Source organism: Panulirus ornatus, chromosome 58 (genome assembly GCF_036320965.1).
Source record: "Panulirus ornatus isolate Po-2019 chromosome 58, ASM3632096v1, whole genome shotgun sequence".
Classification (NCBI taxonomy): Eukaryota; Metazoa; Arthropoda; class Malacostraca; order Decapoda; family Palinuridae; genus Panulirus; species Panulirus ornatus.
This window is the reverse complement of record NC_092281.1, coordinates 6,590,144-6,614,385: the sequence shown is the minus strand read 5'-3', so window position 1 is coordinate 6,614,385 and position 24,242 is coordinate 6,590,144. Positions and strand designations below refer to the sequence as shown.

Genomic DNA, 24,242 nt, shown 5'->3' with positions numbered 1-24,242 from the left:
CCAAGTAAATTGACAGTGCAGTAATATTTTCAGCCTCATTTATTTAAATGATAGTTATTGTTCATTATAAGACTTTCTCTCAGGTATCTGGTTTGTTGAGAATGCTGTAATGTTCTTTGATTGAGTGAGAAATGTAAAACTTTGGTAATTGTTTTTTAGATTTGTATTTGAAGTGGCTTCCTTCTGTTCATTCATGTATTTAACTGTTGGAAAAAGCATCTATTTGAAGAGTCTTGATATCAGTACATACTGTATGATTACAGTTAAAGTATTATTCTTTAAACATATTTTCTTAATTGTTTGATAGGTTCGAGCAGATGTGCTGGCTTCGTTACAAAACAACTTTTTGCAAACTCTAAATCATGCATGGAATGACCACCAAACATCAATGGTGATGATCAGGGACATCCTCATGTATATGGATCGAGTCTACGTTCAACAGAATAACGTAGACAATGTCTATAACTTAGGGCTAATCATTTTTAGAGATCAGGTAAGATTTCTGTATATGTTACAAGATTTTTTTTTTTCTTTTGAATGAATTACTATGATTTGATATGTAAGGAGAAATTTTACTGCTTGTTATGAGTTATGACAAGGAAATATGCAACACGTTGTTATAAAGGATATTTTGATTTTTTTAGGTTTTGTAGGTAAAAGATTGTTGCACAAGGGATGTTCATTTATCTTGAGGCTGAAGTTGACATGTTCCAGAATTGGTATTTATTGTGTTAGATAATATAGAAATAAATGAAAAGAAGAAATTTCCCTTTTTCATTTAAAAGTTTGAAATAAGGTCAGTGGGTGTAGAAATTTTGGATTTGTTCTTTTTGTTACAGGTTGTACGATACGGTTGCATAAGGGATCATCTACGAGAAACACTTTTGGATATGGTTATGAGGGAGCGCAGAGGTGAAGTAGTGGACAGACTAGCAATCAAGAATGCAGCTCAAATGCTTATAGTGTTAGGCATTGAGTCTCGGGCTGTTTATGAAGAGGATTTTGAAAGACCTTTCCTTGCCCAATCAGCTGAGTTTTATAGGGTTAATATCCACATGATTTATAGACATCTTTAATCAAAATTTTCTTTGTGCTTTATGGCTATATAGTTAGAAGGTAGATGGAAAGTTATGTGTGTTTTGGAACAAGGAAGTTGATTGCTTGTGAAAGAGAAAAGAGAAGTTTATGGATGGTGTCTGCAGAGAAGTGTGAGTAATTGGGAAAGTACTGGAGAAAGCAGCAGGAGGTCAAGATAATGGAACAAGAGCTGAAAAAGGACAGATATGAGATGGGATGAGAGTGAATGCATGAAGTGCAGAAACAATGAGAAAAATGGTTTGGAAGAAGGTGAGTAGTCTGAGAACAAGAAAACAAATGGGAGAGACAGTTAAGGAAGCAGATGGGGAAATGATAACAGACAAAGAAGAGGTAAAAAAAAGATGGAGTAAGTATTTTGAACAAACTCTTGAATATTTTGGATAATGGAGTGGTGGATATGATGTGTTTGGGATGAGGTGGCATGTGGAATGAGACTCCTGGTGTTGAAAAGGGAGGCGTTAGTCAGAGCTCTGTGTGGTATGATATGAGGCAAAGTGGTAGGAGTGGATAGGGCTGCAGTTGAGTTTCTCAAAAAAACATGGCAGACTTATTGATTGGTTAGTTGGGTTATTCACTGTTTGTATAACCCAGGATGAAGTGCCCAAGGATGAGTAGAGTGCATATAGGTAACAAAAGTGAATGTTTCAGTTATAGAGGTATTTTTCTGTTGATTATATCTAGTAAGGTGTGCTGAATCTACCACCGCTGCTGTATCATCAGCAAACAACAACTTACTTCACAGGCCCTTACATCCCTGACAGACTTCCCAGGCCCTTACATCCCCGACAGACTCCCATTCTCATTCTCTCTGAGAGGTCTTGCTCTCACACTGACCCCTGAAACATTCACAAACCATTCTTCGTACCTCCCCTTGAGCTTTGTGTTACTCAGAACCAGAGCAATCCATGATCCTCATACTTAGTACTTATTTCTCCTTTCTTCTCATCCTTTTTACATCCATACACATTCAAACACCCCAGTACTTATTTCTCCCTTCTCATCCTTTTTACATCCATACACATTCAAACACCCCAATACTTATTTCTTTCTTCTTCGCATCCTTTTTACATCCATACACATTAAAACACCCCAGTATGAGCCTTTGAGGAGTATGAGCACTCCTCACTTGGCTCCTTATTCAGTTCCAACTTTTAGAAATTGAAGTACAAGGTGAGTAGGGTTTCCGGCTCCTCACTGCTGCTGCTTTTAGTCTCTTTCTGTGACGCAAAGGGAATATGTAAGAATTATTCCTTTTCCTCAGTCCTGGTCATATGTAATTAATTTATGTTTTTTTATGCTCGTTGCTATAGATTTTATGTGATGTTGCAGATGGAGAGTCAAAAGTTTTTAGCAGAGAACAGTGCATCGGTTTATATTAAGAGAGTAGAAGCAAGGATAATGGAGGAGGCAGAACGGGCTAAGCATTACCTTGATGAGTCCACAGAAAGACGGATTGTTGAGGTTGTAGAAGAGGAACTTATAAAGAAACATATGAAGACCATTGTCGAGGTATGGTTTCATATGTATATTGACAGGCTTTATGGAAGTTTTTCTCAGCAACTGAGTGTGATTTAATTGCTTAGTAATTTTATGTTAACCATTGTGCTTAATTGATATGCATGGGTGCAGAAGTTTTATGAAATAAAGGAAGGCAATTAGTTTTCATTTCACTTTCTTCATTTACCATCTGGTTTTAATGTCAATATTAATGTCACTGTTGAATGTTCTTGACATTATGACTGGAATGAAATATATAACAAAGGAATGGAATGCAAACAACAGGAATATTAGATGTGACCTTGTTAACTACAATATTACCTATAATAGTGGCTAATTAGGTGATAGGACACTATTTATTTGTTATATAGCTGAATGAAAGAAGATATGGGGGATGAAAGTCCACTTGATAAATGATGTGCTGAAATAATTTTAAGAGTTTATATATTTACTTTAATTCAAAGATTTTCATAAATTAAAGAATATCATAGCAGTTTACTTATATCCACTTCATTCATTGCTGAAGACTTATCAAAAAGTTGGCTTATATCACTTAAAGTTCTTGTACCTTGTATCATAAACATTTGTTTTACATTTTCAATGAAACTTTACAGATGGAAAACTCTGGAGTTGTACACATGCTCAAGAATAATAAAACAGAAGACTTGGCTTGTATGTATAAACTAATGTCACGTGTGTCAGATGGTTTGCGGGCAGTAGCGGAATGTGTATCTCAGCATCTGAGAGAACAAGGCAAAGCTTTGGTTGCAGAAGAAGAAGGAGGCAAGAATGCTATCACATTTGTACAGGTAAGGATTTTTTTTTATATATATGTGCTTGATCACCTTTTCCCACAGAACAAGGTAGCACCAGGAATAGCCATAGAAACAGCCTCATTAGCTCACATCCACTTTCTGGCTTTCATATATAAAGCACTGAAACCACAGCCCCTCCTATCCACTGCTAAACCTCCTGACTTTTCTGTAGTTTCCCTGACTTCTTCATATTCCCTGGTTCATCCCATTGATAGTGTGTCATCTTCCTCATATCACATCACAATAGCTCTCTATCCCATGCTTACACTGTGTTATTCTGTTATATTTGTTATTTTCTGCCAATTTTGACTGATTTTGGCTTGTATCAGGGTTTTGTTCTACCATTACCTACCATTGTCATCACCGATGTGGTTGGTCAAGAAATGGCTTCCCTGAATGATCCCCTTTTCAGCTTGATGGTGTTGATGCTGCTATCATTAAACCCATAATGGTGAGCAGCTGCTGATTTGCCAGACCCATGCTCAAGTTCATCTAATACTTTAACCTTTTCCTCTGTGTTAAAAGTCTTCCTAACCCACTTAGGAGGGTCATTTGTTTTGGGATACATAGTGGACATTTACGCACAGTGATGACTGGTACACATGGCCACAAATGTAGAGTTTCCTGGTGATACCTCGCTGACACAAGGGACAGCAATCGAGTCTAGGTGAAAAGAGAATGTATGTGTTATCTTTTTTCTTTTCCATCATACACTCTTGCTATTTCCTGTGGGGTGGGGTGGCATTGGGAATGAAGGAAGGTTAGTAACTATGTACATATGTTTTTTTTTTTTTTTTTTATACTTTGTCGCTGTCTCCCGCGTTTGCGAGGTAGCGCAAGGAAACAGACGAAAGAAATGGCCCAACCCCCCCCCATACACATGTATATACATACGTCCACACACGCAAATATACATACCTACACAGCTTTCCATGGTTTACCCCAGACGCTTTACATGCCCTGCTTCAATCCACTGACAGCACGTCAACCCCGGTATACCACATCGCTCCAATTCACTCTATTCCTTGCCCTCCTTTCACCCTCCTGCATGTTCAGGCCCCAATCACACAAAATCTTTTTCACTCCATCTTTCCACCTCCAATTTGGTCTCCCTCTTCTCCTTGTTCCCTCCACCTCCGACACATATATCCTCTTGGTCAATCTTTCCTCACTCATCCTCTCCATGTGCCCAAACCACTTCAAAACACCCTCTTCTGCTCTCTCAACCACGCTCTTTTTATTTCCACACATCTCTCTTACCCTTACGTTACTCACTCGATCAAACCACCTCACACCACACATTGTCCTCAAACATCTCATTTCCAGCACATCCATCCTCCTGCGAACAACTCTATCCATAGCCCACGCCTCGCAACCATACAACATTGTTGGAACCACTATTCCTTCAAACATACCCATTTTTGCTTTCCGAGATAATGTTCTCGACTTCCACACATTCTTCAAGGCCCCCAGAATTTTCGCCCCCTCCCCCACCCTATGATCCACTTCCGCTTCCATGGTTCCATCCGCTGCCAGATCCACTCCCAGATATCTAAAACACTTCACTTCCTCCAGTTTTTCTCCATTCAAACTCACCTCCCAATTGACTTGACCCTCAACCCTACTGTACCTAATAACCTTGCTCTTATTCACATTTACTCTTAACTTTCTTCTTCCACACACTTTTCCAAACTCAGTCACCAGCTTCTGCAGTTTCTCACATGAATCAGCCACCAGCGCTGTATCATCAGCGAACAACAACTGACTCACTTCCCAAGCTCTCTCATCCCCAACAGACTTCATACTTGCCCCTCTTTCCAAAACTCTTGCATTCACCTCCCTAACAACCCCATCCATAAACAAATTAAACAACCATGGAGACATCACACACCCCTGCCGCAAACCTACATTCACTGAGAACCAATCACTTTCCTCTCTTCCTACACGTACACATGCCTTACATCCTCGATAAAAACTTTTCACTGCTTCTAACAACTTTCCTCCCACACCATATATTCTTAATACCTTCCACAGAGCATCTCTATCAACTCTATCGTATGCCTTCTCCAGATCCATAAATGCTACATACAAATCCATTTGCTTTTCTAAGTATTTCTCACATACATTCTTCAAAGCAAACACCTGATCCACACATCCTCTACCACTTCTGAAACCACACTGTACATTTTTATTTTTTTTTATTATACTTTGTCGCTGTCTCCCGCGTTTGCGAGGTAGCGCAAGGAAACAGATGAAAGAAATGGCCCAACCCCCCCCATACACATGTATATACATACGTCCACACACGCAAATATACATACCTACACAGCTTTCCATGGTTTACCCCAGTCGCTTCACATGCCTTGATTCAATTCACTGACAGCACGTCAACCCCGGTATACCACATCGCTCCAATTCACTCTATTCCTTGCCCTCCTTTCACCCTCCTGCATGTTCAGGCCCCGATCACACAAAATCTTTTTCACTCCATCTTTCCACCTCCAATTTGGTCTCCCTCTTCTCCTCGTTCCCTCCACCTCCGACACATATATCCTCTTGGTCAATCTTTCCTCACTCATTCTCTCCCTGTGCCCAAACCACTTCAAAACACCCTCTTCTGCTCTCTCAACCACGCTCTTTTTATTTCCACACATCTCTCTTACCCTTACGTTACTCACTCGATCAAACCACCTCACACCACACATTGTCCTCAAACATCTCATTTCCAGCACATCCATCCTCCTGCGCACAACTCTATCCATAGCCCACGCCTCGCAACCATACAACATTGTTGGAACCACTATTCCTTCAAACATACCCATTTTTGCTTTCCGAGATAATGTTCTCGACTTCCACACATTCTTCAAGGCCCCCAGAATTTTCGCCCCCTCCCCCACCCTATGATCCACTTCCGCTTCCATGGTTCCATCCGCTGCCAGATCCACTCCCAGATATCTAAAACACTTCACTTCCTCCAGTTTTTCTCCATTCAAACTCACCTCCCAATTGACTCGACCTCAACCCTACTGTACCTAATAACCTTGCTCTTATTCACATTTACTCTTAACTTTCTTCTTCCACACACTTTTCCAAACTCAGTCACCAGCTTCTGCAGTTTCTCACATGTGAGAAACTGTACATATGTATATATATGTATTTGTATGTATATTTACATTTATGCTTATATATGTATACGTCTGTGTGAGTGTGTGTCTGTCTTTGTTTCCTGATGCTACCTCACTAACGCAGGAAACAGTAATCAAGTACGAATGAAAAATTATAAGGCTTTTGAACGTTACAAGATGTTATAAAGGCATTAATATCCAGGAGTAGATGTAGATGGAGAAAAGCTGAGACAGTGATGATCTTTTGATTGTATGGTAAGATAACTGGAACTCCAGGAAGGAGGTAAATTAGTACTTGGAGATGCTTTCATGTTGTTAAAAAGGTGTCTTGGGTTGATATTTTCATAATGATTTTAATCCTAGAAGCCTGGAATTTATCCCTCAGTAATCATAACCATGATTTCATTTATTTACCAAAGACATTACAAAACTTTCTTTTTCACTCTTTTTCCATGTATAATTCTTTTATGTTTGATTTGCAGAATTTATTGGACCTGAAGGACCGATTTGACCACTTCCTTCACAACTCTTTCAACAATGATAAGATTTTCAAACAGATGATTGCAGCAGATTTTGAATACTTTCTCAACCTTAACAATAAGTCACCTGAGTACCTGTCATTATTTATCGATGACAAACTCAAGAAAGGTGTCAAAGGCGTAAGTTCCATGCAGGATGTTTATCTGTAATTTCGAAACTGAACAAATCTTCTTGGTTTTGTAGTAGTTAGAGTACTAAGCCCTTAAACTAAATTTACTGGAATCAAACTACATGGGGTAGATGGGAAGACTGATTAACAGTAGGGTCAGGTAGATGTAATGAAAGGGTCCACTTGGTCTGGTATGTTTTGAAAACACTATTTGCTAATGTGAATACTAACAGAGTGGTTGGTAAGCTAAAACTCAGTAATTTAGTTGAGTAATTTCTATATCTCTGCTTATTTAGAGCAGAAGCTTTTAGAACAGCATGCAGACATTAAATAATTAATTTTTGCTTGACTAAGCCAAAAAGGTAAACGAGTTTTAGTAACCTAACTGGACATATGTATGTTTCCTTGTCAACATTTCTATTATTATTGTAGATAGTATGCTCTCTGCAATTAATGGCATAAAGTATATGTGTAAGCAGTTGTTTTTCTCTTTTTTTCTCAAACAGCTTTACCAAGCAGAGTAGGTCCAACCAGCTAAGTTTTTGGTCTGTGGAGTGTGTTGGATAAGTCTGGGAGATTGCATATGACAGGATAACTATACTAGTAAGATAGCCTGTACCTCTGTCAGCACCATTACTAATGTGTGTACATATGAATCTTGCTTTGTATGAAAATGTAACTTGTTTATTCAAATTATGTATAGTATGGAAACCAACCTGGAAATTTGGAAAAGGAGTATACAATGAAGGAGTTAGGTTTTAACATTAGTGTACAGATCCTGTTTTGTTTGAGAATGTGCCAGGCACAGTTAAAAGAAAATCATAGATATCGCAAAGGATAAATCTTTAATGAGGAAGGATAACTTTTGAAGGAAACTTTGTGACTAATGTATATTCCAAGGTATTTATCCCTGGGGATAGGGGATTAAGAATACTTCCCACGTATTCCCTGCGTGTCGTAGAAGGCGACTAAAAGGGGAGGGAGCGGGGGGCTGGAAATCCTCCCCTCTCGGTTTTTTTTTCAATTTTCCAAAAGAAGGAACAGAGAATTGGGCCAGATGAGGGTATTCCCTCAAAGGCCCAGTCCTCTGTTCTTAACGCTACCTCGCTAATGCGGGAAATGGCGAATAGTTTGAAAAAAAAAAGAAAAAAAAATATTTCTTTTAGTTGATATTAGCTTCATTAGACTCTGGTCTGTTTTCACAAATCTTATTTGATTATCATATTAGTATGCAGAAGGAAAAAGGAAAAATGCGTATACTTGACAGGAAATGTATGATGTGCTTTTAACATACTGGACGTAGGTTAAGGATATGTATGAGTGAACTAAGAGGTTCTGTGCACCTGATCCCACCATGGAAATGGGAGTGGAGTAAATAACTTTAGAAAATAACTGAATTTTTTTTCTTATTACTATTTTTGCAGATGACTGAAGCAGAGATAGAAGTGGTATTAGACAAGACAATGGTGCTTTTCCGATTTTTACAAGAGAAAGATGTTTTTGAACGTTACTACAAGCAGCACCTAGCGAAACGTCTCCTTCTTCAGAAATCAGTCTCAGAAGACTCAGAAAAGACAATGATTTCAAAGTTAAAAACAGAGTGTGGGTGCCAGTTCACTTCAAAACTTGAGGGCATGTTCAAGGATGTAACTATATCAAACACCATCAATGAAGAATTTAAGCAACGAGTCAACAGTGCTGGGGTATGGCATGTGAATTTAAACATAATGTTGATATAAGGGATCAGGCTGTGTTCTTTGCATGCATTGAGTATCACAGTTGGTTTTCAGGGAGTTGATTTGTCATTGAGCTGTTCTATTTTCAACTAATACATTGTGTATTTGATATTGGTAGTACATAAATGGAATACTTAATTGGCTGAATATTTTTAGTTTACTATTAGAATTTTCAGGAAATATTTTTAGATAGGTGAAAAGTAAATAAGCTAAAACATATTATATTACAAAGCTGCATAAAGAGTGAAAGACATTTAGATGGAAAAAATTAAGTAAGAAGAGGAAGCATGCTAAGGTGATATTTATGATACTGATATTTGCATTAGTTGAGGAAAAAATATGGCTTCTTGAAGAACTGTTTACAAGGCAGAGTAGTAATGAATTAGTTATTTATCTGCTTGGTGATAGTGAATGTGAATGAATTTAGGCAAGGATTAAACTCCCATGGTGCAGCAGTTAGTGTTCCTGGGTCAAGGGCATAGGTTTGAATCCTGGTGCCTGCAGTTGGTCCATAGTCAACCAAGCTGCTCAGTCTAAATCAGTCTCTCTTTACTCATCTTACATATATCCAAATCATTTCAGCACACCCTCTTCATCGATCTATGTCTTTATCTATCTATCTATATCTCTGATGCCTGTTCCCTTCAGGAACTCTTTCAATAGGATGGCCACAGCTGGAGAGTCTCAGTCATGCTCTTTTAGTAATCAAAGATTAACAGATACTGTAAGGGAGTGTATATTTGATGGATCTAATATCAGAAAACATTGAGAACAGCAGTAACTCTCTACCACTTGGGATTGATTCAGCATGAGCTCCCTTAAAGATACAGGAAATTATTTTAGATAGATTAGTAGAATCCTCATCATTAACTTTAGCAGTGTATTAATTACATATTATGACTTGAGAAAACAAGTGCTTGTACAGGAGTAAAGCAGTTTTTTTTTTTAGGATATCTTTGATTATTTACTTATTAATTTTTCTTTTCTTTCCCCAGACAAATTTATGTGGTGTTGACATCTATGTACGAGTCTTAACAACTGGCTATTGGCCCACACAGTCAGCTAATTTGAAAGCCAATATTCCTATGGCCCCAAGAAGTGCCTTTGAGGCCTTCCGGAGATTCTACCTCAACAAACACAGCGGCAGACAACTTACTCTTCAACCACAGCTGGGGTTAGTTTTTCTTTGTGGTCAGTTAATCTGGCAGTGTCCATCCACTAATTCTTACATTTCAGATATGGTTTGTAGTGTTTATAGCAATACCTTTCTCTTGTATTCATTGGAGGATGGTTTATGCAGAATCTAGCTGAAACATGAAGGTCTCTAGTATTCCCAGTCTCATGGAATGAGTTATTGTTTTGTTTGCATGTACCTATATATTCATCTGTATTTATTTTAAGAGCGATACTCAAAGACCACCAATTGTGTGATAGTGAAATGTGGCATAAGGCTGGGTTTTGATGGGTTTTGTACAGAAATTTAATTACACAGAATTTCACAGAATCTTTCACCATATTGCCCTGGGTCCTGGCTGTTCAACTTCATTTTCCCATTTATGTTATCGTACCATAGGAACTGTTGAGGTTTGTGTAATTTCCATTATTACATCTCTTTAAGCCCTGTCTCATCTCTACTCTTTGATCACCTCTTTTTATCAAATGAGCAAAGTCAAACATTAGATCAGTTTATCCATTTGGTATTTCATATATATTTTCAGTATCAAATATCAAATGCTTCTACCTACTACTTCTGTCTACTGCTCCTCCCATTTTGCCAAAAGGCAAGGGCAAGCATATAGCATTCACTGCAGAAAAATATAGAATTAGGGAGAATGAGTTGTATGAGTTAGTGGTGTCAGATGTTATGTGTGACAAGGAGAGAGTGTATGTTTATAGACAGGATGCCAGCAGTCCTTGGGTGGGTGAGGCAGAAAGAGAAGACAGCTATCTAGGTTATAGAAGTGCAGCTTGGCAACCACTGAAGTGCTAGCTCACTACCTTCTGTCGCTGATCCTCATGATACCCAAGGGTTAGTACTGGTAATTTACCTCCTTGGTCGTGTTGGGTACTTATTAACTGCTACCATTTCTTTTTAACCTTTTCCATGTAGGACATGGCTTTCACGGGTATGCCCATTCCATGCAGGACACTCCTATTTTTTTTATTTGAACTCGGCACTTTTAAAAGTATGTGGGAAGATTAGATCTAATGATGATGGTGTGTGTGAGCTGGAGTGTGTGTGTGTGTGTGTGTGTGTGCATTTGTGGAATGAGTTCCAACAGCCCACAGGCAAGTGAGACAGTAAAAAAAGACAGCAACCAAGGCTAAGGAGGGGAGTGTGACAGCAATGCAGTACTGGTTCACAGCACCCCCTCACTCTCCATCCCAATAACCAGGTTGTAATACTTTCTAGTCAGTGGCTGCTTAAAACCTGCTATCACTGACATTAGGGAGTGCCATGTCTTCTTGTTACAAATACTTGCTAATTGGCCCTCATGTGATACATACTTTGGACACAGTTTGTCATATTTGAAGCGTGAGCATGTAAAAACATTTAATGGTAGATAGCCTTGTGACATGATACATTTAAGGCTGTTCTAGCAGAATGTTTTTTTTTTTTTTGTGGAAAGTTTGGGCTTTTAAATCTTGCTTTATGTTGGTAGTTAAGTATATGCTTCAACTTGGGATGGGATTACATTCATGAACAACTTGTCGTATGTTGAAAAATCTGAAGTCAAGCAATTGAAGCATACTTTATAAGGGGTTTATCTTCCTAAATTTGATATTTCCCCTTCTGACTCTTAAAAATGGACTTTACCAGAAACAGCTTATCACTAATGTAACCACGCTCTGTTTTGATGTAACTGAGTTAATATTTAATTAACAAATGGAAAAAGGTACTGGAATGTGGTGGTAAGGATTTATGGTGGTAGTGAAGTGAAATAGGGTAGAGTGAGTGAGAGAGAGAGAGAGAGAGAGAGAGAGAGAGAGAGAGAGAGAGAGAGAGAGAGAGAGAGAGAGAGCAGGGCAGTAGGGTTGTCTACATCATCCCCTGAATTATCTGATTTGGGAATTGTTGCCATATCACAGGTAATGCAGATATTTAATAGACATCAACAAAAAAGTTGCTAATGAGAGCTGGAGGTGATTGGAGAGTGGAATGAAGGGCGATGAGAGCTTAAGGTGATAGTGGAGTGGGATGAAGGCTACTGGAAAGGAGAGGTAGGGGAAACATATGTGTCTGCATTATGCCCTGAATCATCGATTCATCAGCTGTTTGAGCTGGAGATGGAGAAGTTTTATTAGGCCTTTTGAAAATGTTGTCGAATGTTTAGCTGTGTGACTTTTCTCTGTCTTTCTCAGTAACTCCTCATGAATTCATGTGAAAGATTTTCAAGCCATTTAGAAAACACTGAGGTACATTTATAGTTGGGGTTAGGATTATTTAGGAATGGCTCCAGCCATGTGTAAGTGGTCAAAATTTTGTGCTGACCACATGGCTGTAAACTGGTATTTGGTATGGGTTGTTTCATCTTCACATTCCTCATAGAGTTTTTCTGCCTCCAGCTATGAGTTCATCACTGCTTAAGTCTTCAGACTGTGACTCAAGCTACTCAGCCATATCTCAAGCAATTTCTTTTAAGTCATTTGTTTGCTGGGCCTTAGGTATTGTTAAAATGCTCATGCCCAAAAACATGCACACACTCAAGCCATGACTTTCCCCAGACACCATTCATGGTTGTGAATTTCACTTTCTACCTTGACTTGGTGCTGTTTTCAACTATGTGATTGAAGGCTTATCTTCTCTATCGTAATGTTTGAAGAGTTGGTGGAATTTCCTCCTCATATGATGTTTGCCTTGAAGGTAGCATTTATGCCTTAAGCCATGGGCTGAAGCAAGGAACTTTTTTTTTTTAGGGAGGAATTCCACTTAAACATTTGGATTTATCTCAGCCAGGTCTTCAGGATGGCCTGTTGCATTATGAAGAATAATTAGCCCATTATTGGTTAGATTTTTAATGGCACATTATTGCTTTACAGCTGGACAGGACAACCCAGTAAACTGGTCTATGAAAATTTCTTTTAGTGTCTCAAACCGTGATGTTTGACTGCCAGATCATAGGTAATGCTAATTTTACTTAACCCCTCATAGCCCAGAGATTTGGAGATTTGCAAAATAAAACACTGCGTTTCTTCCCAATAGCAGCATCAAGAAACCTTTGGCTACTTTTAACCATGGATCATTCTTTTCTTCCTTACTGATGAATGTTCGAGCTGGCATTTTCTTCCAGAATTGCCTTGTTTCATGCATGTTAAGAACTTGCTTAGAGTGTAATCTCTCTTTCCAATAATTTCCATTAAATTCTTTCTTTACCTCTGTGTTACCTCCATATCAGTATTGGTGGCTTTGCCACACATATGGGTGTTTTGGACACTGTAATGCTATCTTGTCTTCCCATCTTCCTTTTTCAAGTCATTATATAATGACTTCCCCTTCTCCAGGATAATCAATATATACATGGGTGTGTTCTTATTTTGGTGCTCAGTCCACGTGCTCCTCTTCCAACTCAATAGCAAAACACTTACAGGAACACCAGACAAAGAATGTGACCTTATTTTCACAAATAGTGGTCACATTAGTGAGCAAGTTTCATGGACTTCTGAAGCACCTATGATTTTGCTTCAAGAGTGATGGCCTTACAACTTTTACCCTCCTGTGCTTAATTTGGAATCATCAGATAATGGGGGTACAGTATAGCATGGCATGCATTAGGAGATCTCTCATTTACAAGCAAACTGCTTGTGATTGAGATATATTTTGTTAGTCAGTGGGATGTGAATCAAATAGTATTTTGTCATGACATAGTTAAAATGTGCATGGTAAGTACACAAATGTTGTAAAGTATACTGACTCATGAATGGCAAATGTGTATGAATATGATAAATATTAAAAAAAACCTCTTTTCATACTATTTGCCATTTCCCGCATTAGCGAGGTAGCGTTAAGAACAGAGGACTGGGCCTTTAAGGAAATATCCTCACCTGGCCCCCTTCTCTGTTCCTTCTTTTGGAAAATTCAAAAAATGAGAGGGGAGGATTTCCAGCCCCCCGCTCCCTTACATAAATACAGAAAATTGAGAAAGTTTAAAAATTTATCTAATTCAAACTTAAATTTTCTTTTTACCTGAATTCTTGAATATACATGTCCCACTTCTTAAAAGTTGTATTACTATTCACTTTCACTGGTGAGTCTATAAAAGCACAGAAAATATTGTAGATTTCCTTTAATTTTCAATTCTCATATGTTAAATGTTCATTTCTAACGAGTTTGTTTTCATCTAAAATATAAATACAGTCCATTTCCTTTTCCCAGATTACCTAGCTGGAATATCTGATCACTGAAAGTACTAATATGTTATGTCTTAAGGACTATAATACTGTATGTATGTTGGACCACACATTTGATGTTTTGTCCCTGTTCCTGCTCATGCCCAAGCCCCACTGTGACTTACAGTCCATGACAGTTCCCTCAGTTCTGGACAATGTTTACTACAGATATTATATTCACACTGTACATAATTTTACCATGAGTAATATGAAAAAAATATGCTATACAGCTTGATGATACAGATTTAAGAGAAAATGTGTTTACATGAGAAAGACAGACAACAGGTGGCCTGAGTGGCCCATGACTGGGTTGTCTGGAAAAAAGAATTCAACATCACAAGAAAATGATTCCTCTCAGCAGTTTTTTAAGCTATCACCGACTCCCAGCTGCTGCACATAAAGCCTTCTACAGTCTCTGTTACCACTGTCGTTTTTCTTTCTGGTGTTTTTCTCAGAGTATATTCAAACTTATAAAATATTTCTCTAAATGACTTTTGAAGGTATTTGTAGTCTTAGCACTCACTACGCCTGATGGTGACTTATCCCGGTGCTCAAAAGACCTATATGAAAAGCTTTTTCCCATGTCTGTACTATATCTTTTAGCTTTGAGTTTTACTCCACTTGTCCTGGTAGCTGTATTTTTCTTTTTCGAAAAGATGTTCGTGATTTACATTACCAAATCTGTTTAGAATTTTGAACACTTGGATTAAGTCGCTGCAAAGTCTACTTTTTTAAGGGAGAAGAGATCCAATCGTTTTAGCCTTTCTTTGTATGCCAGATTTCTAAGGGATGGGATCAATTTTGTTGCACATCTTTGTACTTGCTCTAATTTTTCCTTATCTTTTTTATAGTTTGGGGACAAAAATTGAACCTAAGTCCCACCAAAAAATAATTTCTTCTATCAAAAGTTATGTTTTATAGTATTTTTTCATACTTGCTCATTATTTCGTGTCAACAGGGAAGCGCAATGAACAGATGAAGAATGGCCTCTCTTGTTATCATATATAATGTGCAAAAACCAGAGACCCTTATCCAAAGCCATGCCAGCTTGAGGGCACACAATCATTGAAAAGTCATCTTTGGCAAGGCTGTATCATCAAAAACAGTTGACGAAATCAAAGAACTTCTTACTTCAAAGAAGTTAATCCTGTCCCTACTAAAGAATGTAGTGCAGCCTTGAAGTTGTAGGAGCTCCCAAAGAAGAGATCTTGGGGTTATATAATAATTTTGATAATAATAATAATAATAATAATAATAATAATAATAATAATAATAATAATAATAATAATGAAAAATGCATATGATAGCATAGGGTTGATGGAGAAGCTCTGTGGAAGGTGTTACAAAGATAGGGTGTGGGATGAAAGCTATTAGCAGTAGTTAGGAGTCTAGAGTAGGCTGTGTACCTATTCCTCTTTCTAAAAACCTTTGCATACACCTTCCTCACCACCCCATCCATGAACAGGATTAATAGCCATCATGACATCACACAACCCTGCCCCAGACCCACCTTCACCTTAAACCACTCACCTTCCTCTCTATCTGCCAACACACATACCTTACACCCTTGATGAGACTCCTTAAAAAAACTACTTAACGTATTAAAAATATAAAGATAACAAAGAATGAATCATATCATAGACTTGGCTATTTTCATAAGTTTCTGATTATTAACAACCCTTCAAAGCTCCTGTAGTTTAACTTAATGAGTGATAGCCTTATTCCCTGTGCTGCCCTGAGGATCTTTAGCACTCTTTCTGGACAAATAGAAATGTTTACACTGACATTACTTTCAATGTGGTAAATAATAGGGAAGCAGTGACCACAGATGATGGCAGTTTGTCAGTTGGTTGGATTTGAATAAACTGTATTCGCCATATCATAAAAATATGCATTAAGTACTGAAATATAGTGATATGGTTGAGTAGTGGGATGAGTTGAGTTATTTGTGTAAGAGAAAAGAGAAGTATACAAGCACTACTGCAGGGAAGGAATATGAATGATTTGGATGCATGCAAGAGGAAGCAGCAGGAGGTGAAGAGGAAGTTGCAGGGGCTGAAAAAGAGGGCAAATGAGAGTTGGAGTCAGAGAGTGCCAGCAAACTTCAAAAAGAATAAGAAAAGGTTTGACAGGAGGAGAATGATATGAGGAGAACAAGACAACAAATGGGAGAGTCATTGCAAGTGGTTTGTTGAAGAGAAGAGGTGTTGAATGCCCTGCAAAAGATAAAGTGTGGCAAGGTAGCAGAGTGAATGGGGTTACAGATGAACATTTCAAAAAATGGAGTGACTTGTTGATTGCATGGTTAGGAATTTTGTATATATGGTTTAAGGTGAGGAGCCTGAAGATTGTTTGAATGGATTTGTGATGTCTGTATAATGCAAGGTAAACAAAAGTGAATGTTTAATTACAGTGTTATAAGGTTATTGAGTATACCTGGTAAGTTGTACAATTGAGTGATGATTGAGATGGTGGAATGCACAGAACATCAGCTTGGGGGGGAAACAATTTGGCTTCATGAGTGGTAGAGGATATATGGATCAGAAGTTTGCTTTGAAGAATCAGTGTAAGGAGTACTTAAAGATAGAAAGATTTCTGTGGTACTTATGGATCTGGAGAATGCATTGATAGAGATACCCTTTGGAAGGTGTAACAAATTGTGATATAGGAGGAAAGCTATGAAAAGAATTGAGAAATTTCTGTCAAGAGAGTAAGGCGTATGCACGAGTGGAAATAGAAGAGGTCAAGTGGCTTCAGGTGAAGTTAGGTCTGCATCAAAGGTGTATGATATTACTATGGCTGTTTAATCCGTTTATGGATAGGAAGGTGAGAGAGGTAAATGAAAGGGTCTTAGAGAGAGGATAGCTTGTAATGTGTTGGGGGTGGGTGCATAGGACATGAGTCTGTTGCTGGTTACTGACACCACAGTAGTGGCAGACTTGATTTAAGAAATTGAGGAAGCTGGCATCTGAATTGGGAAGAGTGTCTGAAAGGAGAAAGTTTAGAGTTCATGTGAAAAAGTTTAAGGGTATAAAGTTTTATAGTAGCAACAGATTGAATGGGGAGAACCTGGAGGAAGTGGAGTGTTTTTGATACTTGAGAGTGCAAACAGAGCCACAGAAGCTGACTTACTTAAGTTTTAGGGTGAGTAAGGGAGTTGAGATCCTGGATGCATTGGGTAGCATGTGGAAACAAAAGATCACTGGCTGAGAGGGTAGAGTTGTATATTTTGGGGGGTATAGTACTTCCAGTGGCGATGTATGGATGTTTGGCTTTGGGTATAGGTAAAAAAGGTGTGGAAGAGGGTAGACGTATTGGATGTGAAATGCTTGAAGACAATATGTGGTGTGAGGAGAGCTGATCAAGTAAGAAATGATAGGTTGGATGAGTATGCTGAAGAGGATGTGCATTATTTGTTTGGATTATTTGAAGAGGGTGAGTGAGGAGAGGCTGTTTAAGAGGGTATATGTGACTGGAGTGGAGACTTGGAGAAGGGTGAAAACCAATTGAAGATGGAAGGATTAAGTGAAAGATGTTTTGATATATCATGGCCTGAGCATGCAGGAAGGTGCAAGACATGCATGGAGTTGAGTGAATTGGAGCAATGAAGTATGTGCTATCAGTAGGCTGACCAGGGCATACAAAGGGGTCAAGGAAAACCACAGAAAATATGTGGGGCTTGGCTTTGGATGGGGGGCTCTGGTTTAAATGATTTAAGTATGACAGCTATGGTATGGATATGAGCAAATGAGGCCATTCTTTGTCTGTTCTTGGCACTACCTCGCTATGTGTGAAACTGCTAGCAAGAATGAAAATATGTTGGAGAAAGGATTGCTTTATACAACAAAGATATAGTTTTTTTTTCAAATTTGTCATGAGTTGAAGCATAAAAGTTGCAAGTTAGTGCAATATACCCTTAATCTTAACTGTCACAAGTTTTTGATAACTGAAGTTGAAATGTCATAGGTCAGGGCATGGGTGTATGATTGTTTTCCATTCTTCTTTTTTTATGTTGCTATTCATAATTTTGTTGTCTAGTTGGGACACCAGTAATGAACAGAATTGCAAATACTGTTTTACTGACTTCAGTAAACTTTTGTATTTGCTACTTTCTTGTGGTACTTTATCTCACCTTTTTTTTTCTCTCAGTAAGCTAGTGATGACCAAAAGTTTGCTATTTAAGTTTGGAAGTGAATTGTCATATTGTTCTTAAGGTTCATAAGTATTGAGATTGATGGATAGATTTTGGTAGGCGAGTTCATGTTTATTCTTCATGTAATACAGATGTTATTCTGTTTTGCATGTAGGGTGGAATAATGTTTCTGCACTCTGTTAAATGAGGCTTGAAGAATGTACTTACCTGTATCCCACTCTTTTCAATGTATAAGTAAATTGTCGTATTGTTCTTAAGGTTCATAAGTATTGAGATGATTGATAGATTTTGGTAGGAGAGTTCATGTTTATTCTTCATGTAATACAGATGTTATTCTGTTTTGCATGTTGGGTGGAATAATGTTTCTGCACTCTGTTAAATGAGGCTTGAAGAATGTACTTACCTGTATCCCACTCTTTTCAATGTATAAGGATGGTGAATATGGCAAGCATGGCTTTCCTTTGGCTGCTAGTATTCATGCATTTAGCCAGTATTCAGGTCATGAATTCATTGATGAACTTAGAGGATTATAGCATGATGGCTGTTTAAGTTGTTTTTGAAAGCCTCAGATGGCTGTCCTTCAAATTTCAGTTTTTGCCTATGTTGGAGTTATTGGACCTTCCACATCAGGATTTAGCTGCTGTGACTGAATAAGGCTGGCCTAACATACATCCTTCATGCTTCATCTGTTAGCGTGCAGAAACTAGTCTCTTCACTCAAAATAGATCTTTTATTTCCAGATTAGAACTCAAAGACTACAGTACCCAGGATACTGAAAAAGGTAATACATGATGTGAAGATGTGATGTGTATGAAAAATATATTGATGTTCTCTCTTTTCCTCCCCATAGCATTTCCCATGCTGAAGCTCTTCTGCTTAGTTCCCTGAAAATTATGATTTTGAAAAATATTCTCTGTTTTTTGTAATGTATTTAACTTTACCATTTGCAAGGGGTAAATCAAGTTTTTGTAGTTTCCTGAAAATTATGATTTGTAATGTCTTATTTTTGTCTGTCTACCATTTGCAATGGGTAAATCAACTTTATACAGATTCTAAACTTGTTCACACACAACCTAAATATGTCTGTTGTGTTAAAGTGAACAACTGTACTACTATAAAACTAATTATTCTCTTACCCTCTTTGCACACATGTTGATTCATTGTTGATTCATCAAGTAAGGACCATATGTTCATTAACAACATCCTTACACAGCAGTCATTCCCATGCTTTCCATATGTGAAAGTTCTTTGACCTCCCAGTGATTCAGTCATTTCATGTGTAACTGTTTTGTTGTATCCTTTTTATGTTCAGGTGTAATGCTGTGGATCTTTTTTACCAACTTATCATCTGCTTTGCATCGCACATTTCATACCATCTAAACTGGTTTTTATCTTTGTGTACTTCCAATGGTTTCTTCAATCATCATTTCTCCCACTTCATTCTTTGATCTTTTTCTTCTCATAAATTCTGTCTACTACATTGCAGTTTTTCAGTCTGTTTTGGTCTTTTACCTGTTGAGTTGAAATGAACACCAGTATCTTTATATTAACAATATGGTTATGCTAGATATTTTTTTGCAAGAAAATATCTACATGATAAAAAAACAGCTCTCTCTGTTCGTCCCCAGTATTTAAACACGGTGGGGAAGTTGTCAGATGCACAACAATTAAACCCCATGCACACTTGTTCATAATTCATCCATTTCCCTGGCAGGATAGATATTATTGGCTGCTGGGATTGTGACACCACACATCCCTGCTGCCGACTAACCTTCACCTAGAACCACTCACTCCCCTCTCTTCCTACTGTTGCACATGGTTTACATTCTTACTAAAAACTTCTCACTGCTTCTAGTAGTTTCCCTCCCTCACCATATGCATGTAAAACCATCCACAAGGCAATTTTATCAACCCTTTCATATGCTCTTTCCGGATTCACAATTACTACATGCAAATCCTTCTGTATCTCTTGAGTATTTCTCACATCCTCTACTGCTCCTGAAACCACATTGTTCCTCTTCAATCTGATACTATGGTTTATAAAAGAAAATAGTTCATTCTGTCACGAAGAACAAAGTAGTCTGTAATTCAAAGTACAGGCATGGAAAACAAACGAATGATGAAATAAATGGGATGACAGCCCACCTGTCACAAATATCTGTCAGCTCTAAACAGCAGGCTGGCCAGTCTGCTTTCCTTTAGTTTGTGCAAGTCTTTTTGGTGGTTTTGTTGATTGGTTGGGCTTGATGGAAAGTTATGAGGACTGGCAAGAGATTAAAATAGAGTTCATGTAGCATGCTCCAGTTGGCACTTATGTGTTGTGTTGGTGAGTAGAACATGATGTCTTGTAAGGTCGACTGCTGGAGATGGTTTGTTGGGAGTCTTGTTGGTGGACTTTACATTCATTTAAGGATATTGAGAGATTGCAGTTATGTACACATTTATGATAATGCCATTCATCCGTGCTTGAGTGCTGGATTGAATGTCCATTTCCTGGAATAAGTGTGGCAAAGTTTTGCCATGGCAATAGGAGTAAATTGTGACATCATTTGGAAATCAAACGGCTTCTAATATCGTATCACGAGTTCTCATATTTACAAAAACATTTCTTTGACAGTTAAGTCATCAAAGGTATCTAGGAAAGTTGGTGTGATTCATGCAGTTGTGTTGGTCATAATCTACTGAGATACTGTGAAGTTAGTCTTCCTTTTCTTGAAAATTCTCTTACTAATGTATTAACCATAGACATAGTTAACAATAATTCATCCAGTTCCATGGTAGGATAGAAATTGTATCCTGGTGGAATGATATATTTTTGGGAAATTATTAAGCTATTATCTTCTTTACTTTAAGAATGCAGTCATGTTTTCTGTCTGTTGACACATAGGAAATTGCCAGACACATGATAACCAACCCTTTACTTAGTTGTCATCAACTTCTTGGCAGGGTAAGAATTGCTCACTGCTGGCATAATATTTTTTTTTTTTTTTTTTTTTTATACTTTGTCGCTGTCTCCCGCGTTTGCGAGGTAGCGCAAGGAAACAGACGAAAGAAATGGCCCAACCCCCCCCCCCCCCATACACATGTACATACACACGTCCACACACGCAAATATACATACCTACACAGCTTTCCATGGTTTACCCCAGACGCTTCACATGCCTTGATTCAATCCACTGACAGCACGTCAAACCCTGTATACCACATCGCTCCAATTCACTCTATTCCTTGCCCTCCTTTCACCCTCCTGCATGTTCAGGCCCCGATCACACAAAATCTTTTTCACTCCATCTTTCCACCTCCAATTTGGTCTCCCTCTTCTCCTCGTTCCCTCCACCTCCGACACATATATCCTCTTGGTCAATCTTTCCTCACTCATTCTCTCCATGTGCCCAAACCATTTCAAAACACCCTCTTCTGCTCTCTCAACCACGCTCTTTTTATTTCCACACATCTCTCTTACCCTTAAAGTTTCATAGAACTGAAGGGATTACTGTTTCTGCAGATTACTAGTTCATGGTTTAAAGATATAGTCCTAAGGAAGACCACATATTTTACTATCTAACTTTATTTGCAGGTTGGTTGTAAACCTATCATTTCATGGTAAGTGTCCTATAAAAAAAAAATCGCCATTTTTTCTTGAAATAGGGGATATGCATCCCATGGTTTACTAATCATATATAGTTAAGCAGGACCTTATTATCATCAGAGGAATATTGGCAGTGAATATTTTAACTGTGTAGCCGACAGAATCCCTTTGTAAGATTTTGTTGGATTTACTTTTTTTTATGCTACCTTTCTCCCTGCATGCCCATGTTACATGTCTTAAAATTAATACTATTTTTTGGTTGGTCCTTCTCCATAGGTGCTTACCTTCAACAAATTTTTGGCACCCATCTGTGGTTGTGTCTCAAGAGAAAGAGTTTTAAAAGAATTAAGGGGTTTATCTTTCACATAGATTCTGCCCCTGACATTGAGTGCTTCTCACCCACCCCTCTGTTTTCACTGATAGAGTGGCCAAATTCCTGGGTGATTCGACTGACTACTTGTGCCAAAATTAACTTGCAGAGGGCATGTTACATTCCCCTTTTCTTCCAGTTTTGTTGTATGTGCTTTTATTAGCCCAGTTGTCTTTGCTTTGAATATGCGAGGCATTCTTTGGTGTTCTAAGTGCTAATCCAGTGGAGAAAATAATCTTTTCACTGCTTGTTTATGCTGTGTTCTGCTGTTGAAGACTCTCTCTGGCACATTTTATGGAAGACCATAAAGAGATGCCATTTTATACACAATTCTTCATGACATTATAATATGAACCGTCTTTGATTCAGTGTTCAGTGTCCACTTTTGTCATATTTGGGTGATCTAGACTTAATATTGTTCCCATGAATTTTTACACAAGATACCTTGTGACTTGGTGGTGTCCACCTATATAATTTTAGTTCACCCATGGCATTCAGGTTTACACTCACATGTACATGCACACTTTTGTTAAGGTTATCATCTGGTTTCAGTCTTCAGCCACTGTTTGATGTATATTCATGTCATTTCATCTGCAGATGCATATTATATTGATGAATGCTTCGGTATTTCTCAAAAGTGAGTTGCTCTGACTTACAATGCTCAACTTAATGGTGAACTTTGTGATCAGAAATGTATGTCCTGCTATGTAACAGGTTGATCCATGCAGAATATTTAATTATTAGTGAATATAATTATGTATTTTCTTTAGATATGATGGATGGAGGATATTAGATATTATGATGCATTTATTTACAGAAGAAATAGGTAATAGATGAAGTATTGTGGTTTCTGGATGGACTAGGTAATTTGGAAAATGTGTAAGGAATATGGTGAATTTCTGTGTAAATCTATGAAGCTTATGTGGAAAAAGCATGGAAGAAATGTAGTGTTCCAAATATCAGGGTAGATATAGTGATCTTATAGGTTTAATAGAGAAATGAAAGCAATCATTTGAAGCCTTATACCTTGAAAATATATTAAGTTGTGCAGTAGGATATAGGAAGTGTCAGAAGGGATCTAATGGTGCATAGAGCATATTTTCAGCTGGAGAATAATGAAAAGGTATGAAACAAGGAAAAGATATATGTATTTTGTTTGTAACCTGGGATAGAATAGAAATTTACTCCAAAGTGAACCCCCTATGTAAACATATTCCCGACCCCTAATCTTGCGAACTCATTCCACATACAAATTGCTGTGTTATGAAAGGTAGAACAAAGCTTGAGATAAATCTTTTAAATAAGGTTTTTATTGTTACATCAGTTTACATGAAAAGTATCCCCAGATGGAGACTCCTCAATATCTTGGGCAAGGGTTTTTCATAGCATATGATGTCAATACAGGGCAGATTCATTAGCATTATACACTTGTTGTGGGGCAAAGTTTTCCACTACCACTATCTTTTCATATTCATCCACAAACTTTGTTTCAGCTTTGTGATAAGTAGTTGATTTATGAACAACTACAGGTAGGTAGATGGCTTTGGTCAACTCTTGTTACTATTATTTTTATTTGTTTATTTTGCTTTATCGCTGTCTCCCACGTTTGCAAGGTAGCGCAAGGAAACAGACGAAAGAAATGGCCCAACCCACCCCCATACACATGTATATACATACACGTCCCCACACGCAAATATACAAACCCATACATCTCAATGTACACATATACATATATACACATGCACACAATTCACACTTTCTGCCTTTATTCATTCCCATCGCCACCTCATTGAATAACATCCCCCTCCCCTCTCATGTGTGC

The 24,242-nt window shown here is 37.9% G+C and overlaps 1 protein-coding gene across 1 annotated transcript in view; it reads left to right on the top strand.

The window, feature by feature from the left end:
* Positions 1-24,242, top strand: part of Cul3 (cullin 3) — a 43,823-nt gene that overhangs the window by 4,518 nt on the left and 15,063 nt on the right. Inside the window, exons 3-9 of the mRNA XM_071695934.1 lie at positions 308-493; positions 840-1,043; positions 2,428-2,607; positions 3,210-3,404; positions 7,018-7,194; positions 8,609-8,887; positions 9,916-10,094. Of these exons, the coding sequence (XP_071552035.1) occupies positions 308-493; positions 840-1,043; positions 2,428-2,607; positions 3,210-3,404; positions 7,018-7,194; positions 8,609-8,887; positions 9,916-10,094 (1,400 nt within the window). The remainder of the gene's footprint in view (positions 1-307; positions 494-839; positions 1,044-2,427; positions 2,608-3,209; positions 3,405-7,017; positions 7,195-8,608; positions 8,888-9,915; positions 10,095-24,242) is intronic.